General features: G+C 37.8%; 1 protein-coding gene across 1 annotated transcript; it reads right to left on the bottom strand.

Annotated features, from left to right (window-relative positions):
* Positions 1-9,007: 9,007 nt before the first annotated feature.
* On the bottom strand, positions 9,008-20,913 carry efemp2a (EGF containing fibulin extracellular matrix protein 2a). The gene is made up of 11 exons (XM_082178612.1): positions 20,696-20,913; positions 16,382-16,614; positions 16,132-16,180; positions 15,191-15,403; positions 14,517-14,639; positions 13,422-13,538; positions 11,920-12,039; positions 11,695-11,814; positions 11,470-11,596; positions 10,701-10,896; positions 9,008-9,874 (listed from the first exon to the last, which is right to left on the bottom strand). The coding sequence occupies exons 2-11, from the start codon at positions 16,475-16,477 to the stop codon at positions 9,713-9,715; spliced, it is 1,323 nt and encodes a 440-aa protein (XP_082034738.1). The 5' UTR covers positions 16,478-16,614; positions 20,696-20,913; the 3' UTR covers positions 9,008-9,712.
* Positions 20,914-20,985: the final 72 nt, after the last annotated feature.

Raw genomic sequence — 20,985 nt, 5'->3', positions numbered from 1 at the left:
GATACAGTATCCCACTGTTAGCAGTATATCCCAGGGAACAGGAAGAAGTCATTATACCTGTGCCCAGAGTACACGACTGAGTTGACTGTGCCTACTTGAAGCCTCCTATGATTTTACACACAGTGGACAAAAATAACAATGAAGTATTCTAGTCTTTTCAACCCAACATATGAATGGTTACTTTTTAATTCTTTTCAAGACTTGTGTGCAGGCACGTTAAAGATGAAAAATTAGGGTAAACAAAATATGCGATTTATTGCAAATTTATATTGCCCATCTTGTCATGCATTAAAATACAAATGCATTATGTTTGGACCCAGCTGAGGTAATTCTAAAGTCATCTGTGCAAGTTTAATCCTGCTTTTCCATCAAAGACTTTTGTGAGTGCAATCAAACTGCGCTAAAGAACAGAGTTGAGGGGAAAAAATGCTTTAATGAGAAACAAAATGTCATTGGCCTCTTGTGCAGTTGAAGTACGTTGGTCCTCTATCTCAAGATTCTTTCTCTCCGCACTGCTGTTTATTTTTACACAGAGAGAATCAAGGTCTTCACTCTGCCTCTTGAAAGAAAGGAGCTAACCTGTCGCCTAGCAACACCTCCCACTCCTGCTGAAGCCAGAGTAAGAGAGGAAGAGAGGAAGAGGAAGGATTGAAATAGTCTATGAAACTGAGGAGAGAGATAGAGGTAAAGAGTAAGGTATGGGGTTGACTTTAAAGGCAAGAGAGTCCAGCACATCATGTGCCGATATGTTTCCGTTATCTAGCCTACTGAGAGGCCAATGAAGTTGCACCTGTCGTGGTATTTAAATAATCTAGATTTAAGTATAATAAATTATCTAATGCATTGTTCAGCGCTGGTTGATTCATATAAACTACTGTGAGTGAGCAGATGTAACACTCAGACACCCACACACTCCCTCCCTCCCTCCCTCCCTTCCCCATCTCTGTCAGAGATACTTCCCCAGCCTGCAGCCGGGTGAATTTTTTTTTTTTTTTTTTTTTTTGCAGTGTATTTTTAGACCCAGGGCACAGAACAGTGGGAAAATGTGGACTTTTGCTGAAGTATTTCTATCTCTCTTGTGCTTTTCAGTGTCTGTGAATGGTGACTGTACTAATTCATGACTCTTTTGTACATTTTCATTGACAAACATCAGTACATGCTTTAGTTTTTGCATATCTTTCCCTTTAAATCACTTTCTCCATTTTTTTTTAAAGAATAATTTCCACCAGTCTATAAATAGTCTAGAAAAAGCATTCTTTAATTCCATAAGGTCTATTTTCTCCCTCTTACTGTTTAAGCTCACTACTCAGTTCTAGCGCTACATGCCAGCACATTTTGCTCTCACCCTCCTTTTTCGCTCCCTCTCTCTCTCTCTCTCTCTCTCTCTCTCTCTCTCCCTTCATAAGTTGTTGCTGATGCAAGGTTGCCATGGTGACGTGATGTAGATGTGACATCAAAACAGACCTCAAGCAGCAGATTTTTTTCCCCTTTTCAGTCTGTCGCTCGCTCTCTGTTCTCCCATCTCATTTCATATTACGCCAAAGGCATTGCATTACAAAACACCTCCATGAGCTTCTGATCTAAACCTCACAAAAGTAAGAAAGATGCAATTCCTTTTAAAATAATGCAGCTCTTAGTGACCATAAGAGATCAATTTTTCTTCGCCATTCAGGTCTGCCTTTGATAGTAGCAAGAAAATGATCAGTGATTCAGCGTGTGCTTCTTCTTTCTCCTTGCCCATCTCTGTGCATTTCAAGTCTGACTGTGATGTTCTCAATGTGTAGTGCAGCTGTCTTTAAAACAATATTTGTAGTACCCAGGGTTGCTCTTCATCCCTCTCATAGTAGTGTGTTTGCCATTGAAACGCGTTGAAATTCTAGGATTTAAAAGTCCTTTTAAGTCAAAGAAAAGAAATTACAAAAATGCATTAGAATATATTTGAATATATTATTAAATAAGAATAATATCTTGTGGACTATTTCTAGGTCTCTCGATGTACGTGTTAATTTGTCCGTTCAACTAATCATTCAAATTGTTATATGCTGATTAAAATACAACTTAGAGAATAGAGAATATTTTTTGAATTAGAAAAATGCAAATGCAAGGTCGACAAATCAATGGAAAAACGAGAGAACATGAAGTTTGATAAAGCATTGCATAACTATTAGAAGAGAAGAGAGTGGGCAGAGATGGTTAGAAAGAGGAAGAGAATGAGGCGCAAGCAGGGAGGGAGGGAGAAAGTAAGGTACTTCAGTGTCTTTTTTTAGCTCCAGGCTAAAGTTACGATTATTGCTTTTATCCATCCTCAATTTCCCCTCGACTCCCTCTCTTTGCAAGCAAATATGTATTTCCCCCTAGGAACCGCTATTTTCCCCATGATTAGTGATCATCTCAGCAGCGTGAACGCTTCCGCACAGTTGGCAGTAGAAAAGCAGAATGACCTGTGTCATTCACCATGGCTGGATTTGAACAATAGAAAGTTTTTTTTTGGCTCACTGAATCATTGGTATGAATTTATGAATGGGGAGTCCATTACCTGACAGTTTCTCAACTCACGCTCTGAATCACTTGAGAAAACGAATGAACACCAAATCAGGCTACTTATAAGAGTCATATGATAAGGAATCATATTTTCCTTCATCTTCTGAAATAAGAGGTTAGTGCGTCTGTATGAAATGGACAGAAACTTTCAGAACCCAAAATTTCCTCCCTAGCAAAAACAAAGACAATCTATTGAAAGTAAGCTGGAATGGATTGTTCCAAACTCCTTTATTGAAAAAGATTTGGTGAAGGTTTCCTTTGAAATTGCTAGTAAGTTTCCCAAATAATTATAAAGAACAGGCAAGTAACACACTGAATTAAATGTGAAATTTGGATGTTGAAAGACTGGAATACAAAATTCTGTAATGAAACTCTAGAAGGTGCAGGAGGAAAGGTCCTTAACTCATTCTGCTTGCAATTACACCATTATCTATAGGACACAGCTGATTGGTTCCTGCTGTATCAGTAGTCAGTCAGCTCGCTGATCAGTAGTCAGTCAGCTCGCTGATCAACATTTGCTATAGCAGTGCAGTTTCAGAAACCCTCCAACTTCCCTAGCTCCACCTGTATATGGCTACGTTTACACGTGGCCGGCTATTTTCATAAACGGACATTTCACCCTCTCCGTTTTCAAAAATAACATTGTGCACACCTGTCAGTTTTCAGAAAAGTGTTTGTTTACACAAACCCGTGTATATATGCCGTCAAGAGCATGCCAAACCTGTAGGTGGCAGTGTAACGAGAAGCTCAAGCCCATGTTAGCCAATCAGAATCCCGAAAATAGCAACAACAGCAACAAATCACTAACTCTTTCTCTTTTGAACAAGGTCGCACTTTTGACGCAGGTGCAAGTTATGTCGCATACTGTGACGTCGGCCGCCTAAAACTCAGTTTTTCTCAGTTTACATGCAAACGTGCAAACGAAGTTTTCCAAAATCTCCACTCTGGCTGGAGTTTTTAGAAAGAATACTCCATTTGCGTGTAAACGAAGGGCACAAACGAAGGGAAATGTCTCAGTTTTTCAAAATAACCATGTACATGTAAAGGTACTTTGAGGGTTCAGGGTACTTCCCCAATGACAGGCTGATGTCTAATTTTTGCATTAGTTTTCTGACGGGGTTTGATGAAGAGCAGGACCATGAAAAGATTTGTACATTATATTTGCCTTAATGCTTCATGAACAGAATTAAGTCATCTGGAGGATCAGTGGAATGTGAGTGTGATTTGCATTTTTGCAATATGGTGTTAAATCTGCCTGATGCGTTATTTAGTTTTGCCACAGAAGCTGTTTTTTAACACCCTATGTTAACACTCAGCATTCAGACTCTCACCCGCAGGCTCATTCATGGTGACAGTCTCTCACACATTACTCATTCACTCATCATGAGGATAGAGTCGCTTTTCTGTCTCTCTCTCCATCTCTGACAGAGATGAGCAGCGTTAGTCCGAAAAGACGTTGTTCCCCTCTCTTGACATTCAATTTGAAGCAATAGGCCTCAAATCAAAATAGGCTATATGTGCATCCTTAGGCCATATGTGCATGAAATACATTAAGTAATAAAGGGTTTTGCTCATTATGAGAGTGCAGTGATGATTCTGGATGCTTAGCATTTCATATGTTTTTACTGATTTAAAACCGTATGCTCCCTTCTTTGAAGGAATTGTCTCTTTATTGCCGTCCCCTCTGCTCGCACGCCCACGCGCCCATAGCAACACGTTGTCGTATCATAGTAACCACATTTGCGCAGGGAGAAAAAAATTAGGGTGGGTTGTAGAGGTATCTTTCACTGACCACAATGAGCATGAAGCTTGATGATGGCTCCTTGTATTCAAGGGTGAGATTAGCCTATGAAAGCATACATAATAAAGAAATGTAGCACACTAAACCAGATATTCGCTATAACTTCTTATAAATGACCTGTCAATTCTGATTCTGGTTCCCAGGTTGTGAGCCATATAATGTAATTAGCCATTCTCGTTAAGCTCATCTGAATAGCCAATCAGTGGCAGATGAGGTAGATGACTCTTGTTATCAAAGTCACTCCAGCTCAGACGAGGCCCTAATCAAGGCGTGTTGGTAATATTCAGAGGTCAGTTTAATTCCCTTAAACAAATGGCCCAATTATTAGTGACCAACATGTGTCCCTTTTTACTCTCCATCTGTGAGAGAGCCCCTGTCTGCTCTTCTATGGAGATCCTTCTTTAATCAGGACGCAGTGGACTGAAGCTAATGTCACATGCTAATAGAGCTACTGTGTAAACCCCAATCACCCAACTGTCCATCGAGGGTCGCAAAACATCACAATTGACACCTTTGATTATAAAGGCTATTTCTAATCTTATATTAGCTTTATTAGACAACTCTGCTGGGAAATCCGGTTCAATCTTTATTGATGTACCTTAGGACATAGGAACATAGGTGAGTCGGCCATGTAGATAGATAGATAGATAGATAGATAGATAGATAGATAGATAGATAGATAGATAGATAGATAGATAGATAGATAGATAGATAGATAGATAGATAGATAGATAGATAGATAGATAGATAGATAGATAGATAGATAGATAGATGAAAGTCAATGAGGTCCAGTGTTCGTGTTTGGGCAAAAAATCTTATTTTATGTTCCACAGAAAATAAAATCCAGCTATAATATAAACCACTTAGAACTAGTTTAAACTGGATTGTTATCCGGGAGGTTGGCATGTTTATTTTGTTTATATTTAGGACTAAAAGTAAAAGTCCTGTTTGCTTTGCCCACTGCCTCCCCACACACGCTTAGCGAATATAGATATCATGAATACTGATCTGTTGTTTGTAATGCCATTAATGCAGTGGATGTCACGAACGGTGAGGGCTTGTTTTGTAATGGCTTAATGTGTTTGAAAAAGCTGGTGGAGTGCAATAGTGTTTCCTCTTTTCATTCAAAAATAACCATGGATGTCCAGGTAAATATAGCGGTTCTTTCTCAATGACTGACAGCAGCAGAGTTTGTGGGGAATTTCCTGAGGGGTCCTGTGTCTCAATTAATGTGCGCACTCAAGCATGAAGGAAAAACGCACTCGTTCCTGGCTATAAAAATGTATTCGTTCCTGGCTGTGCAAGAAATAATCTGATCAGCAGTTTTTTGTTTTTGTTTTTTGAAGTTGCCAAAAAAAATGTGCCACAGTTTCACTATGGTGAGGACAAAATGAGAGATTGCAGACACAGCATTAAGAATCACCTTCACAGAGAGAAAGTGATGAATTAATACAGTAGTACTGCCTGTTTTAAGTCGAATAACAAACACATTTGGCCTTCGTTCATAGCCAGTAGTCAGTTCAAAAGAATTAAGTTCACATGATGATCAGAAATATGTGTTATGTGTTGTGTGTATTGTGTTGTGTTATGTATTATAATTAATGTAATGTTATATATATATATATATATATATATATATATATATATATATATATAACATATATAACATAACATAAATTATTACATAATAACATTATATATATATATATATATATATATATATATATATATATATATACCTGTATATATATATATATTATAACATACCATAACATAACAACATATAATACATAACATCACATTACATATAACAACATATAACATAACATAACAACATATAACACAACATAACAACTTATAATACATAACAATTTAATTTCATATAACATAACGTTATACATTATGTTGTTTTGAAAAGCCTGTTTTTGGTTGAATGGCAAACACATTTGGCCTTCGTTCATAGCCAGCAGTTGTTTCAAAAGAGAGATGAAAAGTACCACATGATTGAAGATGGATAATCAGAAATATTTTAATTTATGTTATATAATGTTTTATGTTAAATTACGTTATATGTTATGTGTTATGTTTCATAATGTTACATGTCATGTTATATGTTATGTTGTTTTGAAAAGCCTGTTTTTGATTGAATTAAAACCACATTTGGCCTTCGTTCATAGCCAGCAGTCGTTTCAAAAGAGAGTGGAAAAGAATCAAAGTTTACATGATTCAATTTAAAAAGGGCACTTGAGCAAGAGAACAGTTCAATCCCAGGACATTTGGTCCATTCCCATTCCACCCACTCACCTGTTCCTGACCCATAAATGAGGTCACATTTGGCATGAACTGTGGTGTGTTCCTCCACTCCATAGGACACCATGACACATGAGTCTGTATAAGTAACATTTTCACACACCCATGCACACACACACACACACACACACACACACACACACACACCTTTTCTGAAGGACACCTCCACATGCGGAGGCATATTGGCAAAGCTCATCAGCCCTCCTCGCTCTCTGTGCCTGCTGGGTGGGTACAGCACATCTCGCTCCTTCGTTTGTCTCACAGTTGGGTTTACCGTTTGTCTGCCATCCAACAGGAAACGGCACGAGAATGCCATGTCCTCACCCACATATATCCCCATCACCCACTTCCTAAAGAACACGTCTCTATATTGTGATCTCTGCTGTGAGGTAATGATCGAAGCAACCTGCTGGTGCCATCTGTGTCCATCTACGTTTCCGAATTAATGTGCCCGTTGTATTACTCACCTAGATTCTCAGGTGTGTATGTTTGTGTGTGTGTGTGTGTGTGTGACCGACTACATGCGTGTACGAGATGCCATTCATTCACAGTTGAACAGTCTAGCTGGGGAACATGCAGCCAGTCAGTTTACAGGAAGGAGGTAAAGAATCTGGTTCACTGGACAATTAGGTTACAAAACCAGCTGCAAGATTCCATCACTTCAAGTTATGTCTATTTTGGGCCTTAGACTCTGTGTGCTGCACTGCCCCCAAGTGGCAGACTAGAGGTAGTTTTCAGACCTGCGATTATGTAAGACTTTGCAGGGAATGAGTCATCACTGGGTTGTATCAGAGAGAGTAGAACTCTGTGTGTGTGTGTTTGTGGGCACAGATAACTGGAGACAGGACAGTAGTGGGATGGGCGAGCAGCGCCGGGGACGATGAAACGCAAAAGTGGGTATTTTCCCATTGCTTTTTTCGGCTGTGATTGGTCAAGTGGTCACTCCTGAAAAGCTGCTAAAGAACAAACGTAAGCAGTGATGCTGTTGATGGCTGGTGGAAGGTTCTAGAACTGCATTCATGTTACTGCAAATAGTCTGAATGTATCCTTGATGCTGGAATGATCTTGATTTTGCTGTCCAGATCAGTCTATACTTGTGTAATGCAGCATAAATCGAACATTATGCATATTTAAAGTAATTCTTTTTTAAATAAAGGCATAATCCAAAGAAGAAAAATCTGTAGTATATTATTGACATAATAATGTCATGGCCCTCTAGAGGATAAGCGTATTAGACAATAGATAATATAATATAATATAATATAATATAACAATATATATTTGTCTACTTTTGAAATAAAGTGGCAATGTCAGTCAAAATAAGTTTAAATGCAGATATACTATAATTTACAATATATAGGCTAATAATAATACAAATTATTATCATTATTATTATTATTGTATAATAGCATAATATTAACATAATACAATATAGTGTATCCTAAGACTCTAGAGGATAAGCAGTTTGGAGAATGGATGGAAGTTCTTGTTCATATTAGGTTGTGCAGAATATTTTTAAGTACAATATGTAATATACTGTACAATATATAATAATAATTATTATTATTATTATTATTATAAATAATACCAATAGTCTACATTTAAAATAAAAGGGAAATTTCAGTCAAAGGAGGACTATTTTAATTCTGTAGGCCTATTATATTATATTTATATTATATTATATTAATATATATATATATATATATATTTATTTATTTTTTTTGCTATTTAAATACGAAATATTTTGCACAACCTAACACGAACAAGAACACCTCCTACACAAAATCATGTAAGTCTTGTGACATCATTACCCCATTAGCCTCAAATACAGTGACTCCATTTATGATTCAAGCCACTGTAAATCCATTCAGAGAAGTTCTCTGCTATTCTGAGAAAGGGCCCTCTTGCTGCTAGTGTTGGATCCGGATCAGATCCAGAAAGTTCTATTAACCTGGATCTGTGACTCAGTGGAAACAACATAGTATTGATTATAAAAGATTGAGTTTTGGACTTTGACTTTACTAAATAAATCGCCATTGTTTTCCACCTAAAACGTTTTCCCTGTATAGTTTAGTCAAGATGCTGTAGATTATACTGAATATATATAATTCTCTCACCTCTAAATCAGATCTCTTTCTCTGTCAGGCTTGTGCTAATAAGGCTAGAGAGAGGCGGACAGCTCCTCAATGGGGTTCAGTCTATCCCATGGTTAGATGACTCGAGATAGGAAGGGTGGGTGGAAAGGTTAAGCAGGGCACGTGAGTATTTTCCATTTGGCGGAAGAAGATGCATAGCAGAGAAATGCCAAGAAAACATCCCAGCGGGAATGCTAACATATGTGGGTCTGGAGCCAGATTTTTATGGTCTCATCAAATTTATTACAGTAATAAATCCAGGATCGAAAATACAACAATGGCACCGTGGTATAAAAAAAAAACAGGACAAGGAAATGTGAGCATTATTGATGGTGGTGGTGGTGGGGTAGAGGTTTGGAATGACTGAGTGGTTACTGAATAACAATAATGAATAACAACAATACTGAACTCAAGAGATGGATTATACATAGTGGAACATTAATAGAGGCTTTTGACACTAAGAACATACAGAGATACTTTTTACAGCCTTGGTTTTGTTATTGCTACATCTATTTGAATAGGAGGGATTAATTATTATTGCTGACTTCTGAACTGGAGGAGCAAACAATAGGAAAGAGAGGAACAGAGCTGCACCCCTCATCCTGAGAAACAGGCATTTAGAAATGACAAAAGACAGTTTACATAGGTTGTACAGCAGGTTTGGGATCATAGTGCAGCTGGTAACTTCGCCATTTTCCATAAGACACAATATAGTGAGTTGTTATCTTGTAGACATATTGTCCTTAAAATATAATGCCAGCCTTTTTTATTATTTACGATGTAGAAGTTGAATAGGTTGGTACATGACTTCTGTACAATCTTGGAAATGATATCCAGCTCATAAGCCCTCCTTGTTGGATGAATCATCAGTGCTTCCACTTTTCCACCCCGTTTACCTTTCTAGGCATCTCTGCATCTCTTTCAGTTAAAAAGCATAAGGCCCAACATAGATGGTTAAGCGCAGGGCAGAACTGGTGTGGTAGCTCATGAGTGGGTTGACAGAAACCATCTCCAAATCCAGCACATACTCTCTGGGGCCGTTCACGGCGCGGGCGAGAACAAGCATGGCACTGATGTTGTTGATTTGCTGAGGAAAGGCACATGACAGGCACAAGATCATTTCAAAACTTGGCAGTGTGAGATATGTATTAGTCGTGATGACACTAATCTTCTTGATTTCATGGACAAAACACTGTGACTTTTAATATTTATATATACACTGCTGTTGATATCATTTTTAACTATATTTTTTTTAATATTTTTTTTTTTTTATTCAGCAAGGATGCACAAAAGTCACAGTACAGACATTTATAATGTTACAAAAGATTTCTATTTTAAATAACTTGATAATATTTCTTTTGAAATAATCCTAAAAAAATGTCTTACAGTTCCCACAAGAATATTAAGCAGCACAAGTGTTTTCAACACTGATAATAATACATGTTTCTTGAGCAGCAAATCATCATATTGGAATGATTTCTGAAGGATCATGTGACACTGAAGACTGGAGTAATGATGCTGAAAATTCAGCTTTACCACCACAGGAATAAATTACTTTTTAAAATGCATCAAAATATAAAAGTTACTTTAATTGTAATAATATTTCACAATATTACAGTTTTTGCTGTATTTTTTATTAAATAAATGCAGCCTTGGTGAGCATAAGAGACTTCTAAAACATGTTTAGCTCCAAGGTCCCAAAACCTATGAATGGAACTGTGCATCCAAGAATATATTTTGCCAATGGGGTAAGAAATTAAATTTGATTCAAGATATAAATCTAGCTTGTTTTAAGGGTGTTTATATCATTGTACTGGAAAACAAGACAAATTAATTGCAAAAAACAATAATATTATACAGCACACCACCAAAATAAGGTTTCAGAATCTGCAGTAATTAAAATCTGAACATACCCTGATGTAAAAATCTCCATTGTCATCTCCAGAACGGATGCGGAAGGTGTTATAGGCTCCGGGATAGACGCTGGTGGCCTGGATCTGAAAGATATCTGAGGGGACGGAGCGCTCGGATGTGATGCTCATGTAGCGATGCACAATGGAGTAGGGCATGTCTCGACAGCTGGGCTTTGTGACAGGACACATACAGCGACTGCAATGAAGAGAGACAATTATATCAGTTAGGAAAGATTGACTGTAAAAGGTTTCAGCACTAAACAAAAGTGAATTGAATAGATTTGTACTGATCTGCACTAAAATGAATCAACAAAATTGTACAGGACTGGACTGATTTAGACGAATATACTAAATAGTATTGTTTTTACTCACTAGGTCAGGTTTTGGCATGACTAATGGCTGTGTTAGCCACAACTGTACCAAATTATAGAAGAATGTGTACCATATGTCCAGCAAATTGGCTTAAAATTTTGGATGCCATCCATCGAACCAGATATTTCTTGAGAAATGCCTGACCACCTGTTTTTCATTAAAAGCTTGTGGAACTTTGCAGATTATTTTGAGACCTGTTCAGAGGCACAAACTCAAGAACTGGCCTGAGATATGGAAAAATAAACTGGTTGATTTGAGAAACCATGTTAGGTATGTCTCAAATAGGCAGTAATGAAGAACAATGGACAATTAATGAAGAGGAAAATCTCTCCGAAGTTCCAATGCGTGAACTGAACAGCCTGCAAGTGCTCGTGGTAATACCAAATTGTTAACTTACTTTTCGGACACTTGTACATAGGGTTCCTGACAGCTTTTGGTGTCAACACATTTGTGACCTCCATGAATGTTCACACAAGTCTGTCCATCAGAGCACTGATGAGCTCCTGTCTCACATTCGTTTATGTCTAGATTGAAAGAAAAAGTGGGGAAAAGAATGGTTCTTTTATCCTATGAGTGAATTGGGAAGCAAAGCGTTTAACGAGAGCGTTAAATTGAGGCGAACCTTGGCAGAGGCGTGTGCCCAAGAGCTGATAGCCATCAGGACAGACACAGGAGAACTTGCCGTGCTCATTAACACACTGATACTGGCACAGGTAACTGGAGTAGCTGCACTCGTCTATGTCTGTAGACAGAGAAGGAATTTGATCAGTTGCTCCAGTTGAAAACAGCATAAATATTTTTCACAAATATGTGTATTTATTTTGGTTTATGTTTGCTCCCAGCTTACCGTTGCAGGCAAAGCCATCCGGCCCGAGCTCATAACCCTGCTCACATCGACAGAGGAACGTCCCGTACGTGTTATAACACCTCTGACTGCAGGGGGCCCCCATGCCACACTCATCAACATCTGAGTGCAACAGAATGACAAAGCAGACGGGATCATATGTGAGAACATTCGGCACAAGACAAGCAGTGAAGGATTGCAGTTACTCAAAAAGGCAATCGGACATTTTTGTCTAATAATTTTAAGTGGCTAAGCAAATCAAATCTCAGTTCATAATCGTTTGTTTTAGGGATACCCTAAAGGAAGGAAATGTTCTGTTTAATTTTGATGCACCCTATGAGATTTTATTGAGTCAAAATTGACCCTATTTACTGATGCTTAATGCACACAGTAACACGTCTTGTTTTGGTAATGGGGGAATAGCTTGCCAATGTGAGTTGCAGCAGAAGAAAGTATAGTAGAAACTTGAGAGGAGGTTGGCATTTCACCGTTTGTATTTTATTCACTAACTCACCAGGAAAACTCCTACAAGCTGTCTTCTATAAGCATTCAGCTGTTAAGTGTTACTTAAACAAAAGTAGTTCATAAGCAACACAAATAAAATATATCATCCGATTCCCGCACACATGTGAGGCTCGAGGCACATGCTATTAGTAAACTGTACATTCCCATCACCCGGGAGGAGAAAAAAAGGTGAAAGGCTTTGTTCCACATCCTATTCTCCTCGTTACAACATTATTCTACAGAAATGTAGACGCAAATATAGGGCATTTTATTCTACAGGCAAAAAATATTAATAATAATATCACCATAATAATTTGAAATTAAAAGACTTCATCAACGTGATAAAAGTGTAATAGAAAAAATATATAAAATGAATGATAAAAAAATTAAAAAAACTTTCTACTGAGGTTACTTTGGCCTCTCAGGCTACTTGGATAATATAAAATAGCAAAATGGCTATATTGACATTGTTTTAGCAAACTGGCATGACTCAATTCTGGGCCAATCAATTCCAATCAATTGCATAAAATCAAGTCACGTTCTGCTTTTTTTTCTTCATGTTGAACATCTTGTTTAATTTGGAAATGCATCCAATTATTAAAGTGCTGCAAACAGCTGTTCACGCTGACTTTAATGACTCAATTCTTCGTTTTCCTCCATGCACAAAGTGTTCTTTTACTGGTTTATATTTTGGCTCTTACTTAAAGAAAGTGAGGTGTAGGATGCAGTTGTGTAAGCACGTGGGTTTGGATTCTGAGTGCTTGTGTGTGTGTGTGTGTGTGTGTGTGTGTGTGTGTGTGTGTGTGTGTGTGTGTGTGTGTGTGTGTGTGTGTGTGTGTGTGTGTGTGTGTGTGTGTGTGTGTGTGTGTGTGTGTGTGTGTGTGTGTGTGTGTGTGTGTGTGTGTGTGTGTGTGTGTGTGTGTGTGTGTGTGGGGTGGGTTGGCCTATGACTCAGGGTATGGCAAAACGGGGCGTGGGAGTAAGCGTGTGGGTTGGCTTACCAATACAGGAGCGATTGTTGCCAGCCAGCTGGAAACCAGGCTCACACTGGCAGGAGAATGAGCCAGGGACATTAACACAGCGATGTTGGCAGTAGCGGTACCTGCACTCGTCAATGTCTGAAAAGTATGAAAACATTCAATTAGATTACAAATAAAAACAAATATATTCCTCATTGGTATGATTGGATAGACAATGACAGATCACCTCTCCATTTTATGTGAGTTAAGGCACACTTCACTCAAACAGTGGTATCCACTCTTAACCATGAGAACAACTTAGTAAATTGAACTGATTATATTAATATGTGTGGAATGGATACAAAATTCCTAAGGTTCCAAAGTATTTTAAAGTTAATATTTATAGATATTTTTAAATATTAAATATCAAGATAATATTTAGATAATAATAGATACCAAATTAAGATCATATATCTCTTAATTTGTCAAGCTAGTAATAACATTTTAGGTACTGGAACCTCACATAAAAAAAATGTTTATGGCTTCAGAAGACTTGCAATGTACACAAGCCATATGTAATACTCTTTAAAAAAATGTGTATGGTGATTTGTGTAATTTCTTAAGCGTTTTTGAAACAAAGAAACCCTTGTGGAAAAAGTACACCTTAGCATACTTTTCAAAACAGAACTTATTGTGCAAATAATACACTTTAAAAGAATATGCTTGTGTACAGTCTAATTTTTAATTTTTATTGAAACTTGTATGTAATGCATTTACATATGATTATAATTACACATTTAGAATTATGAAGTTACAATTTAGTACATTTAAAGTATAATAACTATCATTTGTAACAACTATAGGCGTTATTAGAAAATGTATCAAGTACTTCATGTGTGCTTTAATACGTTAGTCGACACACCAAAATAAGTGTAATTAAAAAATAATTATTAAGGTTTGAAGTACTCTACAAGTCCGCATTCAGGACAATGAAGCAAACTTATTTTTCACAATGTGAAGGCTTGGAACGGCATGAGTATGAATAAATAAAGACAGATCTTTGTGATTTGCTTTTTTTGGAGATGTGAACTCTGTTGTTGTATTGCTACAGAATTAGACGGGCGTTTCATTTCTCACCGATGCATTCTGTGCCCACTTTGCGATACCCATCTGGACACTGGCAGGAGAAGGAGCCTTCTGTATTGAAACACTGCTGACTGGGCTGGCAGTCGTGACTGTCCCGTTCGCACTCATCCACATCTGTTTTTGTGAGACAATAATGAAAATTTATTGTGGGCACATCTCTGGTTCAGTTTTTATCTTTTCTTTGTCTTCTCAGTTTATGGCATTGGAGCTAGCATAACTCTGGAATGTAGTTATTGCAGCATTTATTGGTTTACTGCTCATGGGAAGTGAAAACTACATTGCGGTCTTGAGTAACGTTATCTGTATTTGCTTCCTCTTGACGATAGACGACAGCTGGGATGCCTCAGTCTTAGTAAATTCTTCAGCCCCCTGCAGACCAGCCACCTGCCAAGACTTCAGCATGACTCGCATAGTTGTCGGGGCGCAAAAACTAGCTGATCATTTCCCCTGACCACCTGTTTCTGCCTGAGTCATTCAAGCGCTAACAGTCAAAACTAAAACATTGCTTGCAATAACCCCCACCACAACCATCCCATTCACATAACTGATTTTGACCTGGACACACATGACTCTCTACAAAGGCATGCTACTGATTACAAGAGCTGATTCCCGCACACTCACCTGACATCTGTTCTGAAACCACACACTCGTTTTCACACACTCACCCACGCAGCTGTTTCCCTGTTGCTCAAAACCTGAAGGGCACAGGTTGAATGACTCGCTGGCCATGTTCTCTAGGCTGGGATGGACCTGGTTGGGCGGATCAGGGGCGGGGATGACCGAGGCAGAGCGAGGCAGGCACAGGTACCCGCCATAGTGGTTGAAGCACTTCATCTCTCCCTTACAGGCCTCTGGGATTGTCTCACATTCGTTTATATCTGCAGACAGGATAAGCAGGATATACAGTCTGTTTGAATGCCATGACCATGGGTCACAAAACTGTTAAGACGACATAAACTACTATTGGAACAGTCATTTTTCAGAATGTCAAATTATATTAATTTAAAGATATAATAATATACACTACAGTTCAAAAGTCTCTTATAATCATCAGGTTTTTGCATTTATTTGATACTGTAAAAACAGTAATATTGTGAAATATAATTGTAATTTAAAATGTTTTCTATTTTTAAGAAACTTAATATGGCTTAATAATATTTGATGAATAGAAAGTTAAAAAGAAATATTTTGTACCATTATAAATGTCTTTACTGTCACATGTCATTCATTTAATATGTTCTTACTGAATAAAAGTAATAATTTATTTAAATATATATATATATATATATATATATATATATATATATATATATATATATATATATATATATATTTCTGACCCCAAACTTTTGAACGGAAGAGTATATTTTATATAAATACACATTATATGTGTAATAACTAAGTAGGCTTATATATGACGTATATTACATATATCGATCATATCCCAAACTCTTAATCTGTGTGATTTAACTAAATGTTGTCTGTGTTTGATGATTTTCCAGGGTGTTGCAAATAAAATAAAATAAAAATTTTATTAAAGTGAAGTGAACTTCTACAAATATCCGTAATCAGCATTGAACACAGCATGAAATTGAAAATGTTTTACCTTTGCAGTGCTGAGTCTGTGGATCCCAGTGATATCCATCTGTACATTCCTATAGAAAAACACATGAATTAGTTCATTAAGCGTTATATAGGTGATCTATAAATCGAATAGTTACACAGTACAGTAACCTATGTGTAATATAAGATATGAAGATGATATTAAATGATGTAACATAGGTTATGATATGAAGATTTATTTAGAGAGAGAAAAAGGAGGGAGAGAGACAGGGGAAGGTTTCGTTCCTCCTTACCGTGTAGGTGTCAGTTTCTGTGGGTGGCTGTGAAATAGCGCGACGGAGAAACACAGAGATGCACATACAAAAGACCAAAACACACCCGGGCCGCATCCTCACACACACCTTCAACAGGCTCTGATGAGCAGACACAAAAAACACCTTCCAAGAGTGTTGAGAACAGACAGACGTGCACGCGCGCGCGCGCTGGTACAGTGGTGATGATGCTGCGATAAAGTTCACTGAGGAACCTGTGGATGAGAAACAAAAACAGCTTGAGAAAACTTCAGAAACAAACTTTCAGGTTTGAACACATTTAAGTTATACCGCTGTATTAATCATAACTAAAAGTCAGAACGGATGTCTGTGATTTATTTCGTATATCTTTCTTTAGTATATCAGATTTGAATGTAATATCAGGACCTCTCATTTATCCAAGTGGTGCTGCTCACTCACTCAATGCACAGGACCGCTGAAATTGCTTGATTACCAGACTCCCTCTAGTGGTTGTATTAAAAATGCAACAATTTTGGTAACATTGTGATGGAAAATCAAATAGACTTGATCCTAGTCTGTTTCGCTGTGGACAATGTGGGGTAGACAGAAAGATTAAGACCTAGGCTCCTTATCTGTGCACAAAAGTAATGTTGCAATACTGTGGTACAATGATTGTATGTATTAGATGATTTATACCATGGCACTGAATGTTAATCATGTTAATGTTATTTACACAGTAGGCCTACTCCAAGGTACTTCAATAGCAATGGTACATGTGCTAAACATAAAAATTAGACCTATTTAAATACTAAATGTTTAGTTTAGCCTCATAGCATAATTGCCTAAGTCATTTTTTGTTTTTCCTTGTTTTCCAAAGACATTGAAATATGACTTAGGCAATTATGCTATGAGGCTAATGATTACTAATAGCCTACTACTAAATAATTCAATATTCTTAATTATTATGTGCACTGTATTAGCATGTAATGTTAATCTAGATTAATAGATGCTTCAAAAGCATTGTTTATTGTTAATTCATGACACCTAATGCATTAATAATGTAACCCCTTATTGTAAAATGTTACCAAATAAATTTCTTCATTCACACAGCACAAGAACAATCTAAATATTAACTGAGTGGAGTGAAAAGTTGTTCAGTTTACACTGAGCAAAATATCACACAGACATTAAATGCAGCATTACATTTTCCTGCCGTTGTTTTCTGTCAATACACACATATTGATATTGTTTGCAGGTGCTGTATGGAAACTGCTCCAACATGACACAGAGCCCAACAGTAGCTCTTTGAGTTGTTGTGTGTGTTGTTGTTGTTGTTGTTGTTTCAGAGAGTCCAATCTAAAAGTATTTGTCATTTTGACTCAGTGTGACAAACCGCAAACCACTGGATGACGTGCAAATCTGCACGTTCTATCTCAGCTGCATCAGCCAGATAGAATTGTAGTGCTTTTCCTCCCAAACCACAAGAAATGATTCAAGCGATTTACAGTAGTCACCGTACAAGAAACACTTGCGACTTCACACGCAAACACACTGAAATCCAAACACTCTCTCAAATCCCTCATCCGTGAATTACCCGCTCCTATACTGACCTATACGTGCTATTATAGTTAAGTGGCATCCTGCTAAAATCTGGAAGCAGGCTGTCCCTGTGGTGTTGCATCGGACTGGGAAAAACCTGAAATCAACCATCATAAACAAACTTGAGGCCAGCGAGAGCACGGTTCAGTCGCTTGGCCGGAGTGTGGGCAATGTGGAGGCGTGGGTAACATCGTCTGCCATGCTGTCTGAGTGGCACTTGACCTTCTGGAATGCCAGCGGAGAGGATGTGGGCACCACTCTGAATAACGGTCAGCCAGACACTCGCTGTTTTTCCCACAGTATCACATTCCCGGGAACCCCCCAAGGTTCACTGGTAAGGTCAAGTGATTACCCAGAATGCCCTTTTATAAGTCCCAGTCTCTGTTCTACTGTTTTTAGATTTATTTAATAATTTTCTTTGGCAGATAAGTCAGTATGACTACAAATTAAATATGGAGCATTCCAGATGCACCATGTGCTTTTAGATGGGAAGCAGCTCGTCTATTTGCTTAACATTTGCTGGCTGGTAGTGCCGTGACTTTTGTAAAGTCTGCAGTGATTATACGACCGCCAATAACACAAGTAATAAAGAACGGACTTCATGAGCAGACCACTGCAGAGACCACACACATGACAAACGCTCTCCTCCTACCTCTCTCTCGACCTTATAAACTAGTCCAGTGTCATGTCTACGGTTAGCTCGGTGTGCTCAGCTGGACATTAAACTCCAAATCTGACATGGTGGCCAAAGCACTCATGTAGGGTCTCCAATTTGAAACCTTGCTGGTTGGTGCACTTATCATTTTATGAATACTACCTCCTTAGCTCCCACCTGTGCAAACCTAAGTGTTTTTTTTTTTATGTCAGGATCCCCATGACCCCAACAACACGCAGACTGTCAACAAAGACATCATAGAGACACATGTATTAGTTGTTTCTTAGCTAATTTCTTTATAGGGTCAGTTCTCACAGGTGTCATTCTGGTCTTCTATCAGATAGATGCAGTTTATCTCATTAATTTATAATAATTTTTGAAGTGACTCAATAGTTTGTTTATTGCTACAGTGTTACTGTATACAAAGACCAAAGATTGTCTTTGGTTTTACGACAACTTGAAACCAGCCAAGTACACTACTGTTGTTTTTCAGAAGTTTGTTATGCTCACCAAGGCTGCATTTATTTGAAGAACAAAATACAGTAAAAACAGTAATATTGTGAAATATTATTACAATTTAAAATAACTGTTTCAAATAATAAAATTAAAAAATGTAATGTATTCCTGACAAATCATTACACCCATCTTCAGTGTCACATGATCCTTCAGAAATCATTCTAATATGCTGATATGCTGAAAAAAAAAATTTATGAATAGAAAACTTTTTTTACTTAGTAAGATTAATTAATTTGAGACTTTTGTAACATTATAAATGTTATTACTGTCACTTTTGATCAATTTAGTGCATCCTTGTACAAGTATTAATTTCTTACAATATATATATATATATATATATATATATATATATATATATATATATATATATATATATATATATATATATCTTACTGACCCCAAACTTTTGAATGATAATGTGTACATTATACATCTTCTAGACTCTTTCTGGCCATCATCAGTGATGCTCACTACTTTCATGTTGCTTACTTTAGCAGTTCTGCCCTGAGATGACAAATTAATATTTCCAAAAATAGAGAACTAATGTGGCTATAACACAGGCCCCCAGTCTGGCATATCCCGGCTCTCTGTCACACTCTCTGCTTTTAAATGAACGCTTAAGTCAGCATCCAGCCATATAAAATAAAACATCTAACATAAGTAATTAGCAGAACACATAAACAAAAAGTATGTAACAGCAGTGCCCTATGTAAGTACAGTAAAGCAGTGTTCCCTGTTCTGATGTCACATAGGCATTTTATTGAGCCTTCATTCTTATAATAACACCTGTGCTTCCAGAGAAGTTTAGAACGCTTTCAGATAAACACAAGTGTTACCACACATTCCCCAACCTTTGTGTGTCCTCAGAAACCTTTGAGAGTCTGTGCGTAATAGTCCAATTCTGCTGTGTCTTTCACATCAAACCAGCTCGTACAAACAGACGGGAGTTAGTATGAATCAGCTTTTTGTCTTTAAAAATAGAAACATTATCTAAACAACGTCCCCCATTTTACGTTCACAGAGCTCAAGTAACAACATACAGTCAATGGCATTAGTCTGGTTGTGAAACAGTGCTTGGAAAAGAGATTGGAAAGTTTTGCAACACTTCAGACATGTAGAGATGTGTAAAACCATCATGATGGTTGAGTAATAAATGCTGAGGAAAATACAACACTATGTATGAGCATGGAAAGTTGGAAGATATTAGATGATACAATATGGTAGGAGATGAGGAATCTGCTGAATAATGTGATTGATTGTTCGTTCTATAGAGCGCAGTGTGGTGTCTGTAGTCGTGGAGAGTGAGCGTGACGTGTGCAGCCCTTCAAACAGCCTGGAGCAACCCGGCTAGTTGAAATTTTCCTTAGTCTGCCCTTAATCGCTTTCTCCCTGTGCCCCACTGTCTGTGGCATAACTTCAGTTCAGCCTGACATTTCTGCTTTTAGATGAGCAGATCCACAATGCCCAAAGACTCCATGCAAACAACAGCTATTGGAGTACAGTACAAGATGACATAATATTACAGTGCAATTTTAGATTTTCTCTCGTAAACATGCTATACTCACAGGCCGGGCTTTCTTTCTTTCTTCCTGTTGTGTTCTTGAATTCAGTGGTTTATCTTCTTTTGTTCCGGTGGATCCCTCTCTTGCTTGTCTCTGTGCAGTGGTGGCACGTCTTCTCTTCTATCCTCACTCCTCAGCCTGATAGAGTGAGTGTGGAGACGGACAGCTGGACTGTGAATGTATGCAAGGGAGGGAAAGACGGAAGAGAGGAGAGAGGGACGGCCCATTCCGACCCCCATACAGCCCCCCTGCACGGCCATCCTCCGCCCCCTGTACCCCCCTCGTCTGACCCC

This window comes from Leuciscus leuciscus (assembly GCF_965113295.1).
Source record: "Leuciscus leuciscus genome assembly, chromosome: 8".
Taxonomy (NCBI): domain Eukaryota; kingdom Metazoa; phylum Chordata; class Actinopteri; order Cypriniformes; family Leuciscidae; genus Leuciscus; species Leuciscus leuciscus.
Note: the sequence above shows the minus strand (reverse complement) of the source record. Positions and strands in the feature narration are given on the sequence as shown.